This window comes from Homarus americanus, unplaced genomic scaffold (assembly GCF_018991925.1).
Source record: "Homarus americanus isolate GMGI-L3 unplaced genomic scaffold, GMGI_Hamer_2.0 scaffold4896, whole genome shotgun sequence".
In the NCBI taxonomy this organism is placed as follows: domain Eukaryota; kingdom Metazoa; phylum Arthropoda; class Malacostraca; order Decapoda; family Nephropidae; genus Homarus; species Homarus americanus.
In genome coordinates this window covers 6,351,671-6,377,857 of record NW_024749657.1, presented here as the reverse complement: position 1 = coordinate 6,377,857, position 26,187 = coordinate 6,351,671, and the positions used below count along the sequence as shown (strand labels likewise).

The following is a 26,187-nucleotide window of genomic DNA, read 5'->3' as shown; positions in this document are numbered from 1 at the left end:
CGTTTACGTATTATTGTTTGGCCGTACATTATTTTTATTACTTCGGAACAGCAGCAATATACCTGAAGCTCTAGGTACCACTATTATTGTCATGGTCTTCCTCTAGAAGTTTAAACATGTATTGAAGTTTACTAAAAATATATAGTCCTGTATGCTCAAGATAACATTCCTCTTACATGCTGGTATTTTGATGTCATAGAAAGAACAAATTAAACAGAGAATCTTCACACACACACTGTACATTACTTCACAGAAACTTGCAGTGTAGTTCCATTTTTTTTTCCATTCTTTCAAGTACAGTTTTAACCAGCAATGGTACAGGGTGGCTAGAATGAAGGGTAATTCATATTTTTCCTTCATTCCTTGCCATACTTTATCCCTTTTCTTGTTTAGCTGTTTTATCAGATGTATTTCACCAAGTTGTTCTATTTCTGTAACAAAATCCCATATGGTAAATTTGTGTCACTTCATATAGCTCATCATCACACAACACACTGGATAGACCAACTGCCCGGATGAGTAGTAAGCTGTTAAGTGACAAAAATATAAAAGAAAAACAAAAAAACATAGAACACTCAGTATATGGATGCTTATGTTGGTGTTGCTATGTGGCTTGTATATGTTGGTGTTGCTATGTGGCTTGTATATGTTGGTGTTGCTATGTGGCTTGTATATGTTGGTGTTGCTATGTGGCTTGTAGACTGTGCCATTAATAATTGTATTTGATGTTCGGTCTCCCCTCACCCTGTTATCTAGCCTTCCCCAGCGCAGGAAATGACATGTCAGGAAGTCACTTTATTTCTGAGCTTGTGTGTGACGTATGTGTGTTTGTAGTTCGTCTCCTTATTTGTGACACTTCAGCTAATTACCAACAATGTTATTTCAAAGTTCATTTTCTTTTGTTAGTAAATGTTGAGGTTCAAATGGTGTGCTGTACAGTATAATAATATATAGCAGATTTTTGGCTTGAGCTTATCATCAACCGAAGGTCTCGTAATGTCTGCAAGATATCTCCAACAATGATTTAAGTCGCAGTCTACTTTTGGAATTAGATGCAAATGTTTAATACTGTACTTGTTAAATTTAGCGAGGGAGGTTCTCATTAAAACATGCACTTGGGTGTGAAAAGCTGAACTTATATGTCCTCCATTAAAAAATCTCTTGACATTACCTGTAGTTTTTTATTTCAACAGCATTTTTTTTTTAACTGTGCTGTGATAATTCGACATGGGTAATCCTGTATCCTCTTTATACTGTACTAGCCATACGCCTTGTTGTTATTGTGTGTTCTTGTGTCTATGAACCGAGTCTGTGTGTTCTCGCCCAGTATATCATTGCACTTTTAGAAATACTCTCTGCATTGTTATAACCTTATCATCTATGACTCCAAGTTAGTTTCGTGTTTCCTGTTTTTTTTTTTTTTTTTATGTTCGTATCATGGTTAAGTTACGTTAGGTTGGGTTAGATTTATTGGTTGCTTGAGTTGGCTTAGATTGGTTAGGTTAGGGTGGTTGGTAAGATCAGGTTTGGTTGGTTGGTGGCTTGAGTTGGTTTAGATTGATTAGGGTAGGCTGGTTTGTGGCTTGAGTTGGCTTAGGGTTAGTTGGCTAAGTTATGGTTAATTAAATAAGACTGAAATATCTTGCGTATATTTGGCGAGACTTTCAAACTTACATTTGTTTTACCGAACAGTTCTTTGATCAGACCTCTATATTTTTCCATGAAATTTGGGTTTTTTTTTTTTTTCCGTCATATATAAATCACAAAAGAAATAGTCACTATGGCACACACGTCAGTTGAAAGTATTGAAATGCAGTTCTATGAGCCCGTGGGGCGAAGAGTCAGGTTTGCCGATGATGAGTGCAGAGGATCAGGTATGTAAGATTCTATGTATAAATTAACCAATCTGTAGATCATGTTCCTTTTATGATATCTGTAGACTGTATTCCTGTATATATTCTTTGTACACATCCTGGTGTGCTGTACTTTATGATAATGTTTCAGTTAATGTACCTATTCATATGTGTACAGCAGTATATAGTATAATGGTACTCTACATTCCTTTGCTTGTAATCTGTCTTCATTCTGACCTTGTAAGTTCATTCTTCAGCTGCCTTTACAAGAATACCTCGCTACTGTATTCTCAACCCTGCTTCTCTGCAATTGCTATTTTAACACCTCTATTCAATATTATGATACCTTACAGTAATATTTCAAACTGCACGAGCTAGCCACAGCTCTCGTAGTCCGCTGTAAGGCCCACTTCACATGAGTGCTAATACTGTACCCTCTTCTAGGCATTCAGCAAGTTGCCAGCAATACCCAAAGAATTCATAACCTCCCTAAAGTGTCTTGCTAGTTTATATGATTACTGTGTCACTTAAGTACTGTATGTCCTATTTGATGGTTGTACATATAAATCTTCATCTGTGAGGATAATGCTCAATTTCCACTTTGTAGATGTGGGTTGGCAATAGGAAAGTTATGCAACCATAAAACTTGCTTAAATTTGCCAGTGTGGAAAATGGCTGTGAAACTTCCATGATGATTAATTAGATTTTACCCACCTATTGCAGTACCCACAGATTCCCTCTTAGTCTTGATGCCCAGGCTGTAACAAGATAAGATAAAAGCTATTAGGATAACAGGATGTTTATAAAATGTGAAAACTACCCAACTAACATTGCAAGAAGTATAATGAAGACTTGAAAAATATCTTGAGGGGCATATGATGTTATAAAATCCTAAGCAGTCTTTTAGGGCTTTAGTCACAGTCTTTCTATACACTTTACCAAATGCACTGTAGAGGACTTGCTGTTCCATAACTCTACCTCATTGTTTAACTCTACCTTCCTATAGACAGTGATATAATTACTGTTTTCATCCAGTTATCTAGTGTAAGTCCACTACCTCCTACCTTATTACATGTCATGCATCTAATCATTAATGCTTCATCCATCTGTGTTTTTCGTCATTTTATTCACTAATTCATCCACTTGTTATTTTTCAGTATTTTTTAATAAGACAATGTTTTGTGTAAGCAGAAGCAACTTCATGTACATATTTGTTTACAGTATTACTTTCTCTCGTGTTAATGTAACTAACAAACTTTTTATTAACTTAGTGCTGTATTGTGTTATTTAAGAATAACTTTTCCTTCCAGGAGAACTTCTCAGCACCCACACCCTTCATTATGGCAGTGAACATCGACCTTCTGCCTGGTTCAACACCATGATAGCTCGACGAAGGAGAGGTGTAAGCCCCAACACCGAGGAAGAGGCCGTAGATGAGATTGCTGAGGCCATGGTGGGGGATGAGAAGCTTATGTCAGATGATGTGGACGGGGAGTTGAAGATGAGGTGAGACAGGACACCATTTAATGAGTTCCACTCTGCTTGTCATTTTTATCAGTGGCAAACAACCCAAAGAAACTGATGATCAAAATATTTATGTGATATATTTTACCTTCAGTCATGTCTATAATGTTTGTATTACCTTTACCCAAGCTATGAATAGAGATTGTTAATAGGAATGATTAAAGTGTGAAGGGAGATGGATGTTGATACAGCACTTGTGGTGTTAAAGTGGTGTAGTGAGAGAGGTTATGATTAGTAGCATGATAAAGAAGTTATTTAAACCCTTCACTAAATGGATGCCACTTTTAAGATTTTGTTTGGCTAAGGCCACATGATTTTATTCAGCGCAGAGAGTCCCCCATACACAAGGGGTTAATAGAAGGAAGTAGATTTGTTGGTGATCTTGTCTACAATATACAGTAGTATAGGAAAGTCATTATAAATACTGTATCACTTAATAGATTTAGACTGAATTAACAGAAGTATTCCAATTGTATCTTTCTCATCGTTCTAGGGAGACGCTCCGGGAGTTAACCAAACCCTTGCGAGTGAAGAAGGAATTACGGAGAAAGCTAACCGCCCGTCGGTCTTCACACCGCTCCGCTGCTCAAACCATATCCAGGATAAAGTACCTCAAGTACAGCATTAGCATGTGGTGGTACAAGGTATGTGGACAGTTACACCTACAGTCTTAACATCAGATTTTTCATGTTTGAGTTTTGCGCATATCTGTTGTCCAGCAAAAATGTTACGGGTTTATCGTATTTGTGATTATGAATGAGGATGAGAATTATTTTCATGCTAAATACTCTAACTTTAAATGAGTATTAATGAGTGCAAGATAGATTTGTAATTAACATTGACCTGAACAAGTATTACTGTTCAATATCACGATAGGAATAATACAAGTACGTACACGTATACTGTATATATCTGTGTCACTTTCCTGATTTACTTTAGGAAGAATGATGGAAACTTGTTTTAAGAGTTAGTGATCACCACATTTTGGTACACTACTGTATGGAGAGTATAGATTCAATATACACTACTGTAGTCTGACTCCAGTGTCTCATCTACATAAAGTTTTTGAGCAGTATAACTTCTTAACATATTATGAGCAGTTTTACTTCTTCTTAACATTTATTGCAAAAAACACAAATGTTCTCTGCAATGATCAGACTTTATTTGTACTGATTTTTAGGTTCTTATTTAAAATATAGTAAATTAATCATTTAGGGTTCTCGAATACTGTAAAAAAAAATACCCTGCAAATCAGTCAACCAAAATAAAATCTCATGATCTTTAATTTAACTTAGAAAACAAAACCAGCTTCACAGAGATTTAGGAATATTTTGAAATAGAAAGACTCCGCCATCCTCCATCGCTAATGACATTTCCTTCTCTTGTTGTTACAGCTACGTCAGTCGGTGCGTGACACAGTTCATGACTACAGTTTGTGGCACAAGGAGCTTAAAGAGATTGAAGGGACATTTGGGACTGGAGTCGGCTCATACTTCAGGTTCCTGCGTTATCTCTTCCTCCTTAACCTGGGTATTTCTTTCCTTGTGTAAGTAATGTAATGTTGTATTTTCTTTTAATATCATTGTTAACCCCCTTTTTTATGGGGGCGTCTCTGTGCTGCATAATACCGACTGACATAAGCCAAATAAAATAATAAAATGGCATATTCATAGTACAGTGGTCCCTCGGTTAACGAGCACAATCCGTTCCAGCAGGTTGCTCGTTAACCGAAAAACTCGTTAACCGAAACCATTGTTTCAATGGGTTTTTGGGTAATTGGTTCCAGCTCACCGAAAATTGCCTAAATTCAACAAAAAAGGTAGAAAAGTACACTTACTTTGAGGTGTGTATGTAGAAGGCTCCTGGATGATGATGATGATGATGGGAATTAGAATGGGGGTGGAGGAGAAGGAAGAAGAGAAGGCATTGGGGTGGAAGAGAAGTCACCCCATGGCACCATTTCACCCATAAAATTTTAGTTCTCTTGGTGTATTTCAAGATTATTTTCTTTAAATCAACAATGCACTACATTATATATTGTCAATATGTAAAATATATTTCAAAATGACCAATAATTTGCTTGGAAACACAGATAAAAAGCGTTTAGTTGAAGAGAGTCTCAAGCAAGATGTTACCTCCACGGAAAACAGAGAGAGACTAACGCCTGTCTGGTGTGTTAACAGGCTGGATGGCACGCCAGAAACTAGTTTCTTTACCTTCAGTTATGTTCAATAATTGTTAAAATGACTAAAAAAGTTAATATTAAACTTTTAAAATTATTGAATCGTATAAACTTCTTGATATTTACTAAAATAGTAAGGAATTTAAGCCCTAAAACCGATTACTGTATTGGCGGACTAATACTACAGCTGGTGGACCGCCAAATGCAAGCGAAAACATGTTGAAGTCGGCTCGTAAAAAACTCGTTAATCGAGGGACCACTGTACATTTTGTTTGGTACATACTGTATAAGAATCACATCTGACAATTGCATTATTTTTGTTTAAGTAATAATTTTGTGATAGACATTGTTTAGCCTTTGAGAGTGCTGGGGTTAGCTTGGGAGGGTTGGGTCGGATTAAGTTTCTGGAGATTAGATTTGGTTATGTTTGGGGAGGTTTGGTTTGGGTGTTTAGGTTGGGTTAGGCTTCATAAGTTTGGGAGGGGTAGGTTGGGGGTTAGGATGGGTTATATTTTGGGTGGTTAGGTTGAGTTAAGTTAGCATTAGGGTATTTAATCATCAGTTGAATTTATCTTGGGTGTTTAGTCTTCAGGGGAGGTCCAAATATTATTGTTCATAGTGTTACATTTACTAGAATTTCCGAAAATCTTCTGCTCGTCAGGTGTGGATTCCTCTTGACACCTCAGCTTCTGGCTCACGCACGTGTTAATGATCCACCGAGCGCCAATAATACGGCAGCTCTGGTCTTTTTGGTCAACGACGGGTCTGGTAAGTATCGTATCTCTGAAAATATGAGACTTATTATTGGTTATCTCTTCAGTGTTAAAAAGAAGTTGGTAGCCAATCAATTTTAATTAGGTCTCTTTCTGATATAATTCTCTAATGAGTCAGATCACCTATAGATTAGTCCCCCAGCTTGTATCACATTATGAATAAATGCCCTAAAGGTGCCTAAAGCTATGTTATGGTATGCTAGGTTAGGTTATGTAATGCAGGTAAGTGGTAGGGTGATTTAGCTTAATGTGAAATAAGCTGGGAGTTAGGTTAATTTATGTTAAGTTATATTGTGTTATACAGTGGGGTATGCTATAACGAACGGATCCTACTATGAATATTCCTATAACGAACGGTTTTACCTATAAAATTGAGAATGCTATAACGAACGAAACTCCTACAGCGAACATTATTTAAAAAAAAATTTTTTTTTTTTTTTACTAATTTATTGTTTTTTTATTACAAATATTGATGATATTCTTTATTTCAGGGGTTTAGATGCATATTTATGCACTTTTTTACAATTTTTACAATTTTATATTATATTTTTCAGTGTTAAGTGGTTGTATTTGGGGGCCTGGAACGGATTAATCCTATAACGAACGAATGCTATAACGAACAAGGTTCTAGAACCAATTAGATTCGTTATAGCATACCCCACTGTATTAAGTTAGATTACGTTAGTATTAGGGTAGTTAATCTTAATATTAAATAATCTAGGGGTTATTCTTCATGTGATCTGTAGCAGGGGTGGAAGAAAGCATGTCATAGATGATTTATGACAAGACACTGATTTAAATGTTAAAAATGTCATAATGAGACCACAAGAGTACAGAAATCAAATACTGTAGATGTGAGAAATCATAAAACAATAAAAAAAGGTCTGTTTCAAGTTAAATTCTTCTGCAGCATTGTATTTGGGTTAGATATGGAGAAATAAATCTAAAATAAACTTACAGTGAGTTCTGCTATAACGCGTGTTTTGATAACGCGAATTTGCTCTAACGCGATTTATGAATTCGGAACAATATTTGTATAACGCGATCGCTTGTTTGCTATAACGCGATTTTTGCTTACTATTTCTCCAATTTTGTGGTATTAACTGTGAATATGGTAAAGAAGAATATCTCCAAAAAGCATTCTGATGATAGAATTCCCGGTGATTATCGTAAAAGAAAGGATATAACACTTGAAGAGAAGCTTGATGTTATCAACCTCAAAATCACCCTTCTCCCCCATCAAGTTACATTCATATTTTTTCAAGGTAAAGTGTTAAATTTACTGTATGATTTCATTATTAGATATGAATGTAACATTTATTTAGACTGTGCTATCCTTTGTGTTAGGCTAACTACTAAATTTTTTCGATTTCGAGTAAACTGCACCTAACCCTATTTTCTCCATAAGCCCTGTTATTTCTATTACGCGATTTTCTATAACACGATATTTTACAAGAACACAATTATCGCGTTATAGCAGAACTATTTGTACTGCACTTAAATTTGCTTTCATAAGACCAAAATATAAGTGTTAGCAGGAGTTCTTCTGTTTATGTACGTTGCAGCATGTTCTTATAGGTTGTGTTTAAAAAATATATATTCTATAGAGTTATATTATATATTTTACTGACGGTCAAGAATGTAGTTCATGGGACCTATCATGTGTATTTAAATTTTTAATCTCTTGCCAAATATTCCTGGGAACCTATAAACTGTATACTCATCACTTTATTTATTAAAGAATTATTATTATTAAAAAGATTCGATTTTTAAGAATTTTCAGTACTGTAGTCCAGGTGATGCACAGTAATTGCATAGAAAAATACAAATAGGACTAAAGTTTTCAGTTCATAATATTATAATATATCAATATGTATTAAGTGTATATCCCTAATTACTGCTCACAGATGCAATATTTGGTCATTTATTTGTTATTTTGAGGGTTGAAGAGGAGTTTAAAAAGTATGTACAATACAGTGCATTACAGTAATGTGAAAATGCAAGTATTACCATAATTTATGACATTCATAACACTTAACCATGTCAAAAATTGCTTTTTAATCATTTTATTTCAATCATGGAGTGTAGTAAGTTTGGGTTCTTCTGATCATGGTTGTTGAATCCTCTCATTCTTCTCTGTTTTAAATAGAGTAATTATTTTGTCACAGTCAATCTGTTTTATAAAATTTAATTTTACTAAACTTTCCTTTCATTGATTACAGAAATGATTGCGTCAGCCATGCGGGTGAGTGATTCTCTTCCCAACACAAATATTGCCGACCCATCACTCACCTCCCAGAAGAGTGACGCAGATGATGCTGACAGTTCTACCTCTTACACAGACAATGGGCAATTTGGTGCTTTAGACTGGCTGACTGGGGCTGTAAGTTTGAAGTTTTGTTTATTCTCCATTCTCCTATGGATGAACAACTTGTAGATCTTAGACCTCAAGACAGTATATAGGAGGCTGTGACATCATTTTGAGCAGTTCTTTGTAAGTGGAAAATTAATAAACACTCACAGAACTGGTCCAATATTATCATAGCTTTTAATGAGAATTTTGTATTTTTTATATAATGAAACAAATGCATTAACTTGGAGTATTAGTATCTAAATGTTCTTGTGTATAATCTCCATTGTACAGTTCCTTTTGTAGTAGTGTAAGTAGTGCATCATAACTATAATACTCTATAGAGATTGTTTTATGCCTTAGAACCATCTCCTCAGGTTTATGATTATCAATTTATTATGTCGCTTTGTTGACCTTTTACTTTCACATGTTGCAGCACCATTTGACATGATCGATCTTCTGTTTTGCTTGCTTGATTGTGAATGTTCCTCTGTCTTTTATGTGTTTATTTTTTTACAGTATTTTTTTTTCTCCCTAGCACAGTATATCTGATTTGTTGGCTTATTGACGTCAACAGTACACTTTAGGACTGTTCTTTTCCATAGTTGTATCTAGAATCTCTCTCTCACTTGTCATTCTATCGTTACTTCTTGCCTACAGGTTTAATCTCCTGAACGGAACACCTCGGCAGGCAATTTATCTCTACTGTGTTTCTTCTCGACTCTGCACAACACCCAGTCATTTCACTTCTGCACAACACCCTCTCAATTCACTTCTGCACAACACCCAGTCATTTCCCTTCTGCACAACACCCCAGTCATTTCACTTCTGCACAACACCCAGTCATTTCACTTTTGCACAACACCCCAGTCCATTTCACTTCTGCACAACACCCCAGTCATTTCACTTCTGCACAACACCCCAGTCATTTCACTTCTGCACAGCACCCAGTCAATTCCCTTTTGCACAACACCCAGTCATTTCACTTCTGCACAACACCCAGTCATTTCACTTCTGCACAACACCCAGTCATTTCACTTCTTCACGTCGACCATTCTCTCTCCGCTCAGTTTTTATTTCCTTGGTAATTGTACTACACCTACACTGCCCTGTGCACCCCCTTGTTATTTTTGGCCTCGCGGAAGTTTAATCTTGTTCTTGGTTGAAATGTTTTACACGCGGTTGTATTTGGCTGAGCTTGTCTGGCAGGTGAATTTAACTATGAAGACTGATATTTTATTTATTTTACTTTTTTCATTGGTTATTTGTACACTTTACTAGATGTGTGAAGCCTTGTTGGTCAGGTAATGGCAACAAATACTTAACAGTAAGATTATCAATGTGATATGATTTTTTATATGAATTTCTTTTTAATCATGCTCTTGTGTGGTCTATGATTAGAGAGTTTTATGAAATGTTTTACTTCTTGCATCTTTCCAAGGAAACTGGATGGTGGTAAACAATGGTAAGAAATAATCTGATGTTTGCACCGTACATAGTTAGTGTTGAGCTTTTGCACCTTCAGTGGAGTGATAAAACACCTGTAATTGTGCCTCTCATATATTTGAAATTTTATATTAGTTTCTCTATTAGTGATTAAGTAATATAGATTGGCTTGTTCCTTCCTTAGTGATGCCAAGTAACCTATCTGGGTATGCTTTAGAAAGGGCATATTATAACCTTGGAGATTTGTTACAACCCTGGCGATAAATTATAATCCTGGAGATTTTTTACAACCCTGGAGATTGATTACAACCCTAGAGATAAATTACAACAATGCAGATAAATTATAACCCCAGAGATTTAATACATCCTTGGAGATTTATTACAACTCTAGAGATATATTAGAATAGTTGAATATTGGTGATGAGTTTATCTTCTGCCATGTGGTGGATCACTGAAAATTCTCTTATGGGAAACATTTGCAAATTCTTAAGAACTGTATATTAACCAACAGTCATACGAGCAGGTGACTCATCCCTATATTAACCAACAGTCATACGAGCAGGTGACTCATCCCAAGTTAATCCCAGGTGATGCTCCTCAACATCCGCGTTCGCCACATCCTTAATTTTTGCGGCGTAGTTTGAACGTCCACGTGGGATGAAGTGCTTTGTATAGGATATTTATTTACTTGGCAACTCAACTCGCACATAATCTTTGTCTCAAGACTAGTGGTCCAGTTATCCACCAGCTATCGTGATGGATGCACGTCCTTTGACGTCTCGTGACCCGCCTCGCTCCTCCACGCCCTCAACAGTAGTGCTATTCATCAAGAGTTGTTTGATTTGAATGGTATTGATATAGTATTGGGTGACGAAGACAGTGATGGGGAGGAAACTGACCCAGAGGATGTCGAGTTTGTTGAGGCGGCCAGCGGTGAGGACAGTGATACAGACAGTGGCGGTCACTCCATCTCCCCACCCTGCCAGCCTCAGGGAGGTCGTGGTGGCCATGGACGTAGGAACCACATGCATGTGTGTGAAATATGATAGTGGAAAAATTAAACAAATGAGTGGGTGACTTAAGTAATGTCAAGAAAACTGACACTACTAACCTGCCTATCTATAACTTATGATAGATGCCTCGGTGTCAATAAGGACTTCTTTTTTATTATTAGAATCCTCAGTGTTTATTTATTGTACACTTTAAGTTGGTTTATTAATAAATTCTTCACATCTTCCATTATTCAGTTACATTGAATTCATCACCAGTGGCCAGAGTCTCCATCCATCCTTTTGAAACAACTCATAAGGAATTCTCTCATAACCACAGTCTTCATTAACATCTAAATACTGTACAGACCTTTAAAACTGTTGTAGCTGTAGGATTATACATTCTTTAAGATTTGAGATATTGCTTTGTAGAGTTTCAGTGTCTTTCTTAACTTCTTTCCCCTCTGAGCTGAATAAAATTAACTGTAATGAAGGGGTTAGATAATGCACCATATGGAGCACCACAGAGAAACAGACGAGGGTTGTGGTGTTTGATGAGGTATCTTGTTGCGGCAGTGTATTTACCATAGCCACTGAAGATTACACGCTCAGTGATGTTACGACTTCATTCACCTACACGACCACCTAATGCTTAGTAATTATTAGTGTACTGTACAGTCATTAGATGTACAGAAATTTATCATATGTTATGAGGAAATCTGCAGAATACAATAAAATCTTTAAATTTATCTGATTTTACTTTTTTTTTTTTTTACAGTGCTGCTTAACATTCAGGTGTGGGTCACTCATACATATGGTGTAATACTCCGTTAAGTAATCCCTCAGTTCCTACTTCACAACTCACTGTCAGAAATAATACATAAAACAACAACACCCTACTGTAACCCCCACAGCTTCCATTATACAGTATACAGTATTCTCATTATCTCATGTATTACAGTACATCTTATGATAATGCTAAGTAATTATGATACACATGTACTTTATTCAACCATTCATTCCTCACAATACCAATTACTGTATACTCCCATAACTTCCTCTTTAGATAATTCACTATTTTTTTTTTAGAATTCTCTCCTTGCAGCTTTACAAAGAGCCAGTTCCCTCCGATATTTATTCCATTTAACAGTGTATATATTTTTTGTAAGTGTATAATCTACCTGCATCCTCTTTATAAAACCATTGCTTGTTTTTAGTTGGTGTTTCAAGAGAACTTTAATGATTAGTTTTTGTATTGCTGTAGTTATAGTGATGTGTTACAGTAGAAGTGCTTGAAGAACCTTACCGGTATCTCAAAAATCGATTGATGAGTTTTTGAAATTTTTAGAGATGAAGGACATTGGTAATTGAGATTTGCATGTGAGGTGATTAGTGGCATGATTGTTTTGTTTTTTATATAAGGATAGATTTTTCTTCTTTTATTTTTCATGTTATTTAAAGTATGGTTTTTCCAAAGCTGGTCCAGGATTTTTTATTTTTTTTTTTAAGGATGGAAACTATTGATATCCAGACTGCAAGTTTTGAGTGCAGTTCTAATTCTCTCTCTCTCTCTCTGTCTCTCTCTTTATGGTGAAGCCAAATATTATTGAGGAATACAAACTTAATGTTTTTGACCCTAATAGCAATGATAACAAAAAACAAACAAGAATATACAGTGAGAAACATTCTTTTTTGTAACTCAGGGAAGAGAATTTAAAAACTTGTAAAAATGAATGATGATTTCTCGGTTTGGGTTTATATAAAAAGAATTATACGTTATCTATATTTTTTTTAATTTTGACCTTTTAAAGTTTTATTCTTGACCACTGAGGTTATTCATACAATGTACTTGGAGAGTGTATGTCAAGATCAAGTACAGTATCTGTCGTTGGTGAGAGTCCATGGGGTGACTGTCAGAACATCTATCAAATTGACAAGTGATTAACATAATAAAGGCACATTTTTTATTTGTCTGGAAATAATAGGATAAAATATGTTCAAAATGACATAATTTGGTATAAAAACTTTCTATAGTTTGTCTTGGTATAACATTTACAACTACAGTACACTTTTTTCAACTCCCATTTTTGTTCTAACTTAATAGTATTTAATAGTCAGTGTAAAAATAAACCCTTGACAAATACAGTGTAGTTTTATATCAAGAGAGTCATACTGTTCTGTGCAATGTTTTAAATATCGTCAAGGTAAGTATGTTTTCAGATGCAGAAATTGATATTCCTGTATAATTATGAGTAAAGTCAAGGCAAATAAAGCTCTCAAATAAAGAGATGACTAGAATTATCACAACGCATGGCTAGGGAAGATCACTAATCCCTAATTACTGTTGTCTGTCGCAGGGCTGGTTTAACAACACGGAGCTTTACTACGGCACATACTTGAACAGGAGTTTTTATCTTGTGACGAACTTGTGGTACAACATCCCCGAGGCTTACTTCTTCGTTATTTTATTGGCTTATATCATCTACTTCATTGCAATCCGTCACAGGTTAGTCAGGGGTGCTATTGTCTTGTGGCCACTGTCAGGGAAAGATTTTGATGGCCACAGTGTTTAGGAGAGATTTTGATGGCCACACTGTTTAGGAAAGATTTTGATGGCCACAGTGTTTAGAAAAGATTTTGATGGCCACAGTGTTTAGAAAAGATTTTGATGGCCACAGTGTTTAGGAAGGATCTTCATGGCCACAGTGATTAGGAAAGATTTTGATGGCCACAGTGATTAGGTAATATTTTGATGACCACAGTGTTTAGGAAAGATCTTGATAGCCACAGTGATTCGGAAAGACGTAGCTTACACCCTCTACATTAACTATGGGAAACAGTGTACCAGATATGGATGGTTTGTGTGTCTAACAAATAATTCCTTTTTTGGGCGGTTGAGAAATATTCACTCATTATATATAAATACCTGTACAAAGAAGTAATTTTTTAATCTTCTTATTTTTTTCTTTCTCTGTCTCTCTGTCTGTCTCTCCCTCTAAACAAAAATATGACTTAAAGATCATCAGTGAATCGCTTGTCATTAATTGAGTTGTACCTCGGTAGGGTGAATGCGCTGTACAAGAATAATTACATCGACATCGAACATGATGTTTCGGCCACGTTTGTGAGGAAGGTATTCTCCTCTTGGGACTTCAGCATCACGGAGAGGAAAGCAGCCAAACTCAAGCACAGGAGTATCTATAATGAGCTGAAGGTAAGGTGAAAGTGAGTTGACTGATTGAGGCAGCATCACTCGAGACAAGGAAAGAGTAAACCATTTTCGAGTCTGGGTTAACTCCTTTGCTGTGGGGGGACACCACTTGTAGTATTTTATTTGGCCCAAATGTAACCCTGTACACAAGGGGTTAGTAGACTCTCTCCACCATCCACTTCATTATGGGGATGCCATTTTTTATATTTTTGGGGGCTAATGCTAGATGGTTTTAGTCAGCTCAGAGATGACCCCATACACAAGGAATTAAGAATCATTGTTGTGCAGATTTTAGAGAGCAACAACATTGCCACTTTTGTTAGGTAGTTTAGGTACAGTTCTTTGATATCCTGTTAAATTAATTTCTATTCAATTCAAATGGAATACATTTTCCTTTTTTTTTAAATGACACACATTTTTAGTTTGATTTATAGAACTGAGGTGTTTTGTACAGGAACTGTTGCAAGAGTTCCTGAACGAGGAGCTGGAGGAGGACTTTTGGAGCAAGGTGATTGGATGGTCCGTTAAATTCGTGTTTTGGGTCATCATTCTGACCTTGCTGGGTCTCCTGGGCTGGGCCACATATCTCATGCTTGACAGTGACATCAACAAGGATATAGTAAGTGATTCCATCGTTTCAGAATGATAAATTAAACAGGTATATTATAGTAAATTATTGTGGTACTGTTCCATACCATGTATTTGGTTAGGTTCAGTTAGTATTGAAATAAGTCTCATGGATATGTATTCTTCTCATGGTTCACAGTTCTAATTGGCCCTACTTCTCATGGGTCAAATTCCTAATGGATCCCAATTTTCTTGGGTCTTATTCCTCATGGGTCCCAGTTTTTATGGGTCTTAGTCCTAATGGGTCCCAGTTCTTGTGGGTCACAGCTCCAGTGGGGAGCTACTCTTCATGTGTTCCCAGGTACACCCACTAAAAAATTATTCGCCACCCTTACGACGTGATACAATATGACACGTATTCCGAATAATTTTTTCGGGGGTGTACCTATCAAATGGAATGCAAGCTGTAGACTAGAGATCAGCTGAAACATTTTGCCATCTTTATATTTTATTAATTTTACTTTGATATACAGTATTGATAGATAGTAAAAGTATGAGGATATTTCATAGTCTTGTTCTTTTCTTTACAGGGAAGTAGTGTACAGTGCTGATAATGTTCTTTTTTTTACAGGGAAATGGATTTAACTTACTAGTGTACCCTTTGATTGTGACGTGTATCATTATGTTCGTACCATCTGTATTTGGCCTCATAGTCAAATTTGAGGGTTACAAAATTCAACGCCACAGGATTTACGTCACTCTCATGCGGTGAGTCATTTGTGTGGAGCATTTTTTTGTGTGTGTTTGTGTAATATTTCTACTTACTATATATATGCATCAGGTCTTTCCTTCCACACCTTGTCCTTGCTATGCATCAATCACCATCCTCAACCATTTTTCCTCATTTTTGATATTTGTTAATCCACCTACATGAAAGTTGGAGAACCATAGAGATAATAGACAAAGTAATATTCATCAGTCATCATAGTGGACATTGACTTAGTTTGTTGGTTGTTTATATATTTTACCCATGTTTTGTCTCAGGACCATTCTGCTCGAACTGACAGTGCTGGGTGTGCTGGTGGGATTCTGGTTTATGCAAGCAACGGACCCTGTACCTTCTACCACAGAAACTCCTGTCACAACAGATGATGATCAGTATGATGATGATGATGATGATGATGATGATAGTGGTGAGTTCATAAGCGAAAAACTGAGAAGAGCTGCAGGACCTGAGGTGAGATTGTGAGAGTTTGACTAAATGTAATTATGGCAGTATTGAGCAGTACAGGAAGAGACTTGTGTTTAGTAATATTCATGTGTGAGGATTACAGTAAATGAAGAGAGAAAGTCTGGCTATGCTATTACTTCTCACCATCATCCTGCTATAGAGTTGGGAGGGTTTGTGAGTTGACAGAAACACACATGAAGATCAGAGAACTACACCTTAGTCATAATCCATCCATGAAGTTAAATGGTACCTACAGACACCACCAACACTGCTATCTTGTCATACTTCATTAATCCTTAGACAGTGAGGAATTCTTAGCCACTGATTAAGGGTTAAATTCAATCCCCTTGTTGTAAAAGAACTTTGTCTCCTACACTCACATATAAAGAAATAGTAGAATTTACTGTAGGTTACTCTTTTTTTCCATTGAATTGTAGTACAGTATAAAGCATTTTGAAAATAAGAGATAAAGGAAAATATTATGGCCAATCTTTCTCACTCTGTAGAATCATCATAATTTGAACTTATATCTTTGAATTGAAGTCGATTTTCTACAGTGAGAGCAGATATCAATGCTGGTATACATATTACATCACAGGGTATAAACAAATATTAAACTTTTGCTAATATAATTATAATTTGATTCTGCTATCTGTTAATTAATTTACGTGGCAGAAAACAAGTGATCGTGAAATTTTTTTGCTCCATTCTCAATTAAACGTCATTGGTTAGCAACGTTAACCTCACAAGATGGGGGCATTTGCTAGTCAATCTTTTTGTTCGGGATTTTAATTTTACAATAACAAGATCTTGACTGTTCCTGATGTCTTATGACCTATTTTTATCATTTATGATATATAGTTAAGATAGAGGATCTTTTATTTAAGGTAGTATCTCCAAAACCATATCCTGTTAGTTAGGTCAGGCTGTGCTGGGCTAGGCTGGATTTACTCACTTGATTGAATGGGATTGCAGAAAAATGACGACTGTTGGGAGACGTCTTTGGGGCAGGAATTTTACAGGCTGTTAATCATCGACTTCCTCATTGCCCTCGTGATGCACCTCTTCACTCTGATGTTCTTTGTGGCAACCTGCAAGAATACTACGTAATGTATTCATTCTACTTCCTTGTATGATCCTAAGATAATGTTCATATGGTTTTATTCACAACTCAGATTGCTAGATTTATTTTCCTAATACCTGGTAAGTTATTATAGTTGTTATGAAGTATGTGGGATGATAATTGGTGTGAATGTATTAGTATGTTCCTGTGGTGTATTAGAGGGCTGATCAATGTACTCAAGTTTTTATGAATTTAAAACTCATTTTATAGCAAGCTTACTGTAAATTGCCTCTCCATCAGAATTCATGGTATCCAAATTATTACAGGAAGGGAAAGGTCCATCAGTTTCTTCTGGAGTTTGACATCAGTCGTAATACACTCCACCTCATATACAACCAGACACTGCTGTGGGCCGGGCTCTTCTTCTGCCCTCTTTCACCCCTCATTGTCCTACTCAAGATCACCATCATGTTTTATATACAAAAGGTTAGTGGTTCATAGTCCCATATGACTGGTTGTTTTACTGTACTGTATATGTATTTGTAATTTGTGACATGTGAAGAATATCACTAATACTTTACAAATAAAATTTATCTATTTCTCCAGGAGCATTTGACTCATGTTCTTTAGTGCAAAAACATAATTCACACATCCTCTCTTTTCTGAAGGTGATCTTCCCTACTTTTATGACAGATAGATATTACTGTAGTTTGAAAATATATTAGTCATCCCCCGTAGAGGTAAACTCCATACAAAAATAAAGCATTATAGAGAAGATAGGAAAGATGATTACTTTTCACTTAATTATTTTTTCAACACCTCATTGATTTCATACTGTATTTCATTTTCCAGTTCAGTGTTTTGAAGGTTTTACGACCTGATGAGCGGCCGTGGCGAGCAGCACAAACTGAGACAGTCTTCTTCGCTCTCACACTGGTCTCCCTCGTCTTGGCTGTTATGGGTTATGGCTTTATCCTTTTCAGGTAAGAGTCAATAATTTGGAACAGAGGACTTGAGTGATATTTAGTGTTTAGAATGCTGTGTGGTTTTATATTTATAGTAGAGTGACAGCTGACAGTACTGTACCAGAATGAAAGATTATAAACAAATGTATTGAGCAATCCCCCCTCTCTGACCTTCATCCAAATATTCCCCTGCAAAAATTTAAGGAAATAATAATAAAATTTCTCATGTTACATAGAAAATAATTAAAATTCAGATATAACGAGTATAATGGTAAATTATTTTAAGTTTGTGATGAGAGAATCTTATGAACAAACTTAGGAGGAAAGCATATACGTATCTAAATTATATTTGTGTGTGTATCCTTGGTGGGACACACAACCGCCTACACTACACATGGTGGTGTAGAAGTGAGCGGGGCACCAAAGTTATTGGTGTTTCTCGAGGAAGCTACTCATCCCACCTCATCACGCTGTGGCTGACACATGCATTAAACACACGCGGTCACGGGGGGGTTTGACAAATTGATCTAAAGCTCGATAAATGTACGTGTACCTCGGGTGGGTTGTAGTGTTGTTGATGTTGGTGCAATTGATACAACATTAGATTAAAATACACAAACTCTATGGAAACACCAGGAAGAGTGAGTGAATGAAAACAAGAGTGAAGGGAATCTAGGGAGAGGTTGTAGTGGACTTTACTTTGGACAAATTGTATTAAAGTGGGAACTGGTGTGAAAATATAAATAGATTGGGAATTTTTGTTTTTTTCATTAGTATTTAGTATGTATGTTGATATTTATTTCATTTACAGTATATTTCATTACCCCTTTTATTTTGTATTTCAGAGGCAACACCTCATCTTGTGGCCCTTTTCAAAATCATGAGCCACATTACATAGATTTTCTGTGGGACATAACACAGAGTAATGAACAAATCATCCTGGTGATAATCTCCTGGATTCTGAAGCCTGGGGTTGTGGCAGGAATTCTTGGCATCCTTCTGTAAGTGTTGGGTTGATAGGTTTTCCCAAATGTTTCTTGTCACTGTAGTCACTATACCTGATAAAGTGATGGTAACTAACCAGTAAATGAAGATATACAGTTATTATTTATGCCTTTATATTGAGGAGAAACATCTTAACTCTTACTGTCATGGTTAGAGATGTGTTGACTGCCTTTTATAACCTAAGGTACAGTCGCCTCCAGGTGTGATGTACCCCCCTTCTGTGCCTCCCATGTGGCAATGTGGCACTACTCCTGTGGCTAGGAAACTGATTGATAGGACTGTTTCCTAGTACAGATATTGTACTTGTGTTTGCCATTATTTGTATACAGTGTATGTATTAATGTTCAAAAGAATAATCTTAGCTGCATCATGTCTTTTGGAAAATCAGTTTTCATTAGCTGACTACCTGAGAGAGTGAACTCTTTTACCAATCTATGCTGATGCAGCTGTAGGTGAATTTTTGGCCACACTTGTTCAGTAAAAACAATAATAGTATGCATACAGATAGTGACCAACAAATCAACTGTCACTTTGGAGCCAGCCAGGCAGTCTTTTATCTTCTACTGTGTCGAGATTTCAAGATAAACAAATACAAAGTTGTGAAGTTTTTTGCAAAATTTCCCAGAATAAATTAAAAACAAAATGAATCAAATTATCTCTAAAAGCTCCAGAGTTAAGGATTATTCAAGCCATACTTTGTGTCTTCCCACAGAATCCTTGTTTACTGTGCCAAGTCCATGGCCGAGGGACGAGCAGAGATGATCAAGGTATTGCGTCGACAGTTGGAGTTAGAGGTGCGGGACAGAGCCTTCCTGCTGCAGCTCACCGAAAAATATAAACGAGGTGTGACTTATGTGTAGTGCCAAGTTAAACAAAGTGTCACATGGTTGTTCTGTAATTGTGTGTATTGTCAGACACTACCATATGTGCGGAGGGTTTTATTTTAATTCTGGGGGGGTTACACTTCGAGGGAAATAATATATTCAGTAAAAAATATAACCCAAAGAGTGTAGGGACAATAAGATTTCATGCAGGTCAGGCAGCGGCCAACTTTTTTGCATTTGTGAAATATTGAAGTCCATGCTGTTAATGTTTTTTGGGGGTAAATTTGAATAAGGCAAACTAGATGATAAGTGCAACGTCTCTCTTAATTGAAAGTTGTAAGTAGTTATGCCAGAACCATGATTGGTTTTTAGCCATATTTGTACTAATGCATGTGAAGCTTATCATCTGACCAGGGATACAGTCTCAAAAAAAGTCCCCTGTCCCTTCCATGAACCCTGAAGCTCATGAACCTTTGAATCTGAGACACTACACATTGTTGAGTCCCATACATGGTGCACTTTGCGATGTCTCATTCACAGGGTTCATGGATGGGACGGAATACTGACTAATTTTTTTTTGTGGCTGTACATAGATGATGAATCCTGGCATATCCAATAACAAGGCATTATACCATTAGCATAAGGAGTATTGCTACCTCTTGTAAATGAACCATATGTTGATTTATTTTATCTGATGAGTGTAATATGTCATCAGGAGAACACAAGGTTGCTAGTCCAGCCCAAGTGAGAGCTGCATCTCCACCGCCTTCAACATCTGTAGGACCACATGAACTTACACAGCGAGCATCATTCGTGTTTTCAGACAACAAAGGTGAGAATTTACTTCTGTTTGTAGCCATATTATATACTGTATTCATAAACCACAGTTGTTGGTCTTGGTTTTTGAGATGAATGAGAAATTTAGTTTTTCTTCTCTTCCAGAAGATGTACACTAACCAATTCCATCTTGTTTAGTTCCATGATATTCAGTGATAAATCTGGGTTCATTACATTTTTATTACAATGATCATCCAGGAAGGAGGATACGTTTGTTCTTGGAGATATCAGTGGTAGATGGGGTGTTACCTTGAGCAGTTGTCAGCACTCAGAACATATCTAGTTGTTACTATTGTTTTGTAGCATAATCTGACAGTAAACATATGAATTTATCTCAGTCTGCTTAAATCCAAGGTCTTAATGAGTTTAAACTTTTGGGTGACCACTTGTACATATACGGGTATGGACGGTACTGTAGTGTCTATCAGTGTGCCACGTCTGAGTTGAACACTGAAGTTGTGCTTTAACAATGTAATATAAATATAGATGTTTATATAGTCAACATTTGTATGTGAGAAGATGCTTTAAGGGGTCATTTCTCCTACAAGCTGCATTCTCTGAAGGAGGCTCTGATGTTGGAGCTTCCACGTCAAAACCAAAGTTTTATATAGGACCAGGTTAGTCTATGTAAGTAATAGTGCCCTTTCAGACTGGTCAATAGATTTTCAACTACTGTATTAATGTTATATACAAAAATTTAATATCTTGTTAGTTTTCAAGGGTAGGATTTTTAAAAACTAAGTACAGGAGGGGTGTTCTGCACCCACCCACCGTCCTCTTGCCCTCTATTAAACTGTTGGATAGACTAACAGTATATTGAATATGTTTATAACAAAAGCGTTTTACCTATTCATAGAGAAACTTATAGATTGTTAATGTGAAAAGGCTCTGTCCTCATCCAGATGTTCTAACTTTACCCACCTGTTTAAAATAAATTGATGTATTGTTTTATGACATATTTACAAATTAATGGATAAACCTAATTTTTATAGAAGCAGCATATAATCTTCAAGTACATAAGTTGAGTTTCTTGTGTGAAAATATCAATACTGAATACAGTACATGTGTATGGTAAGGGATGTGGATTGCAAGGTAAAAAAAATCATATCGGACATCAAAATATCTTGCAGTAATGTAATACAGTACTGTACCTGATAATGGATGGTAAACCATAGGTAAGGTAGATTAGAATTATCCTAAGGCCATGTACTGTATGCTTTCACTTTATATTATTGTTTTCTGTGCTATATGCTTTTGTTCCATCTAGGAGAGGGAAGTTTACTTTGATACTATTATCCCTATCATGTTGTCATAAACATGTAAAATACTGTAATTTGTACTGTAGTACCAAAACAATGCTATCTTTTATGTCATACAAGACCTTATATCTGTCATCATCAGGTGTGAGGGTAAGTGATTCACACTCCTATTTTCTGACTCTAGTTTTATGTCTTCCTCAGTACACCCGGCAGACTCAGCCCCACGACCCAGACACTTCTCAGATTATTCAGGTAAGTCTTCTGGTGATCACAAAGTGCACCTTATTCTGAATCACGAGGAAGCTCTTGTATATAAAATTGCTTGGTTTTAAGGAGGAAAAAAGTAGTGAAACTCTCAGTAGATACAGTAATATTATCTTTGGAGTAGACAGTTTTTACTGGATTTTAGACCATAAATTGAATCATACCTCCATATTTTAAAGGTAGTTATTTCTAACCCCTGATTATTTAAAATGGACGGAAATTTATGTTGTACTGTGCAATTAAACAGTTCTGTATATAACACTAACCCCTGCCTGGTTATGGTACAAGTATTATTATTTTTATTTATTTAACTCTATAGAATCATTTGGTTGAATTTTTTTTAAGTGATAGTGGTGAAGTTTTTCTCATAGTGTTGTTATTACTGCTGGCCTATTTACATTGTATAGATTGTAAGAACTTATATTGCTGGGTTAGTGGTATAGCATGTTAGCCAATAATTATATACCTGTATGCATGACTTCATTATTAAACATTAATTGCCTGCATGAACACTTAAATAAAAGATAGACATGTGCAGTTAAATACCGTAGTTGATACTTAATGTCATCTCCCTTATTATGTAGAATAGGCGGTGTAGACGTTTGTAAAGATTTAATAATTCCAAGTTATGTGTTTAATGTTTGTGGAGGTGGGATGGCGTGTGGAGCTCAAGAAAGACACTGAATTAAGTTTAGAGACAAAAATTTTGTTTTATTTAATTTTTTTATTGTGTAGTTGATCAGATGGTAAATAAAAAATATGAAGGACTTGATGTAAGGAATAATTGGATGTTAGAGGGAATGAGTAAAAGCATATTCATGTGTAGATATTTTAACCCTTTGACACTCCACTCACCAGATATAAATCATCTGGGATTATCAAAAGTGGCGTCCCCTTCAGTATGGGGACGCCACTTTTGATAACACCAGATGATTTTATCCTTCACAAAGGGGATCCTGTACCCATGTTGTTAGATACAGATTCAGGAATCAATGGGAAGATGGAGTGAAAAGAGCAGTTAATGAATGTTTAAGTGAGCACAGATATCTGGGTGAGTGGAGTGTCAAAGTAGCCAGTTTAGGGTAGAAGATGACATTAAAAAATCAGCATGTAAATATTAGTGTAGTGCTTAATGTGTGAACTTGGTAGTGCATTGTTTCAAATCTTTGCTTATTTTGATGCAGATTCACACAGCTTGGATCGCTATTCATCGTAGTTCTGAACAAGTATTAAATAAATAGGTAAGTCAGTATGGAGATAATAACTATCATGATATTTAATTATATTTATGTCTTTTCATTTGATGTTAATGACTATAAGATTTTCTGTTCACTATTGGTACTTGTATGACTCTCACTTTAACTACAGCTTAAGATTTGTATTTATAATGTAATGAATTCAATGTTATGTATGGTATGGTTAATTTTATGACTTTCATTTCCAGAGGAATCATACATATAGGAATTGTCCAGACATTTTGAAGATGAAAGCTGTCACCTCTATCTTTGTTTACGTAACATGACAGCTTCATTATATGGGTAAGTCAGGAAGCTGTAGAAACTTAAAAAAATAACCCCTGCAAACTGGTCTTATACCAAAGTTACCTCTTATATAATGTGGTTTACAGGGGATGTGATAAAGCTAATAATTTCCGCTTAGGCAGAAACACGTGATATTTGAAAGTACAGAATCTTGTACGTCCAGGTATTGTTTCCTTTAAGGCTTTCACCTACCCAATGTTGAGCTGTTTACGCTGTTTTGTTTGTCAGCTTACATGTTCGAGCTGTGATAAAACAACTACAGTATTCCTCATCACATGCCAGGCCTTTAACTAAGACTCGTCATCCTAAGCGTCCTTCGTGGTTCTCTTACATCTCTGGTCAGTGTTGGTCATAGTCATCCTGTGTTCTAGTGGGAAAAGTCTTGTAAGTGGTGAAGAAAGTATACATTGAAATAATTATGATACATTATTAATGACTTTACAATTATTAGTTATTGATAAGACTGTAATTTATGTGAAATATATATCGTATTTTAGATTTGTAGTTATTGTTGATTGTTTGTAACTACTGTATTAAGTAACAAAGTGATTATGTTCCATGTAGACTGATGGATGTGGTAAAATGGTGTTATACTCCAGTTAGGAAATATTATATGAAATATATGCTTTAATAATTTTTCTTATTGATCAGAAATATTGTTTGTACTTGTTACATTTGAGAATTAATAATTTGTTATTAAAAAAAAAAAAACATATATATATATATATGCAAGTAAATCACTGTAGGTGCGCGTGATCTAGGTATATGCTGATAACCACAAGGAAAGAAGAAAACACGAAGTTCCCAAGCGCTTTCGTGTAATTCACATCTTCAGGGGTGAGTACAGTCTGTACTCACCCTGAAGATGTAATTACCAAGCGCTGGGAACCGTCGTTTTCTCTTTCCTTGTGGTGCTATATATATATATATATATATATATATATATATATATATATATATATATATATATATATATATATATATATATATATATATATATATATATATATATATATATATATATATATATATATATATATATATACTATATATATATATATATATATATATATATATATATATATATATATATATATATATATATATATATATATATATATATATATATATATTATAATCTTGCAGTAATGTTTACACAATCATGCATATGTGCACACACACAGACTGATGTATGTGTGTATTTACAGCACAGGTGTACAGACAAACAGGGAATACATTAAGAAAAAAAACATAATTATGTGATAAAAAGTACAGTATTTGTCCAGGAGTAACAAAAAAACAAGATAGTCAAGTAAAGAATGAGAAATAAGTTTATTACTTCATTCTTAACTGTAGCAAATAACAGATACAGTACATTGACTTCACTCAATTTAGCATTGACTTCTGATGAACACTTCAGGTTAGATAAGCTCACAGTTGATTCTTGTTTTCTATCCTTTTGATAAATCTTTTTGAAGTGCTTTCACTACCTCTCTTCCTTGAGCTCATGGCAGGCTTTTACAAAGGCAGACAATAAATTAACATGCCATGTATGTGTGTGGAGGGGGGATATATGACATGGTTTGGGTAATGAAATAAGCTATGGCCAGTACTGTACAGAAAGCAGGAAATTTTTTGACACTTGCATCATGATCCCCATCTTGCTCAGCACATTGTATCTTTTATATTTTCTTCTTAGAGGTGCTAAACAACTACACCACACCAGCTGTCACTTGAGGTTAGGCACTTACTAATGAAAGCCTTTGTTAACACCAAAGAGTAAGACAAAAGGGATGGGATTACAGTAGTGGCTGTCTTGACAGGTTCTTTACTGCCTGAGTCTTTATGTGTGTGATCCATACATGAAGGTGAGATTGGTTATAGGGTTAGGTTTACTGTATATAAATAGGGGCAAAGGCTTACCGAAGGGGGCGGGGGGGAGCAATTACCCCTCCTTGAGCTAATAAATTCTAAGTAAACCATTTTTAACAATAAAAAAGAAAAAAATAATAACTAAATAGATAAATAAAAATAATAGCATTACTAACAACATCAACAACAGTAAAATTATAAGAGAAAAATTTTAATATCTCAAATTTCAACACTATTGTACCTCGGTATGTTTATTTAAAAAAATCCCCCCCCCCACCCGCACCCCAGCAAAGTTCTAGGTATGTCACTGGATACAGGTGTTGACCATTAAACAATGAATCTATTTGCAATCGATCAGTTTTACAATACTGAAAAATTAACACCATTTACCACTGTGCAATGGCTTTTCCTGCATTGTCAGTGCTATGAAA

The 26,187-nt window shown here is 35.6% G+C and overlaps 1 protein-coding gene across 4 annotated transcripts in view; it reads left to right on the top strand.

The window, feature by feature from the left end:
- LOC121853560 (transmembrane channel-like protein 5) overlaps positions 1–24,612 on the top strand; it is a 28,538-nt gene extending 3,926 nt beyond the window's left edge. For 2 of the 4 annotated variants that reach the window (XM_042347777.1, XM_042347776.1), the window contains 19 exons: positions 3,164–3,359; positions 3,871–4,021; positions 4,772–4,923; positions 6,221–6,327; positions 8,555–8,715; positions 13,475–13,623; positions 14,181–14,331; positions 14,783–14,947; positions 15,527–15,663; positions 15,940–16,132; positions 17,102–17,232; positions 17,516–17,675; positions 18,042–18,172; positions 19,000–19,155; positions 19,872–20,002; positions 20,699–20,815; positions 22,281–22,331; positions 23,528–23,584; positions 23,788–24,612. In XM_042347777.1, coding sequence (XP_042203711.1) covers positions 3,164–3,359; positions 3,871–4,021; positions 4,772–4,923; positions 6,221–6,327; positions 8,555–8,715; positions 13,475–13,623; positions 14,181–14,331; positions 14,783–14,947; positions 15,527–15,663; positions 15,940–16,132; positions 17,102–17,232; positions 17,516–17,675; positions 18,042–18,172; positions 19,000–19,155; positions 19,872–20,002; positions 20,699–20,815; positions 22,281–22,331; positions 23,528–23,559 — 2,471 coding nt within the window. In that variant the 3' untranslated portion in view covers positions 23,560–23,584; positions 23,788–24,612. Of the gene's footprint in view, positions 1–823; positions 1,875–3,163; positions 3,360–3,870; positions 4,022–4,771; positions 4,924–6,220; positions 6,328–8,554; positions 8,716–13,474; positions 13,624–14,180; positions 14,332–14,782; positions 14,948–15,526; positions 15,664–15,939; positions 16,133–17,101; positions 17,233–17,515; positions 17,676–18,041; positions 18,173–18,999; positions 19,156–19,871; positions 20,003–20,698; positions 20,816–22,280; positions 22,332–23,527; positions 23,585–23,787 lie in introns of those variants that run through there. The other 2 variants (XM_042347779.1, XM_042347778.1) reach the window with 2 other exon arrangements.
- The last annotated feature ends 1,575 nt before the right edge of the window (positions 24,613–26,187 follow it).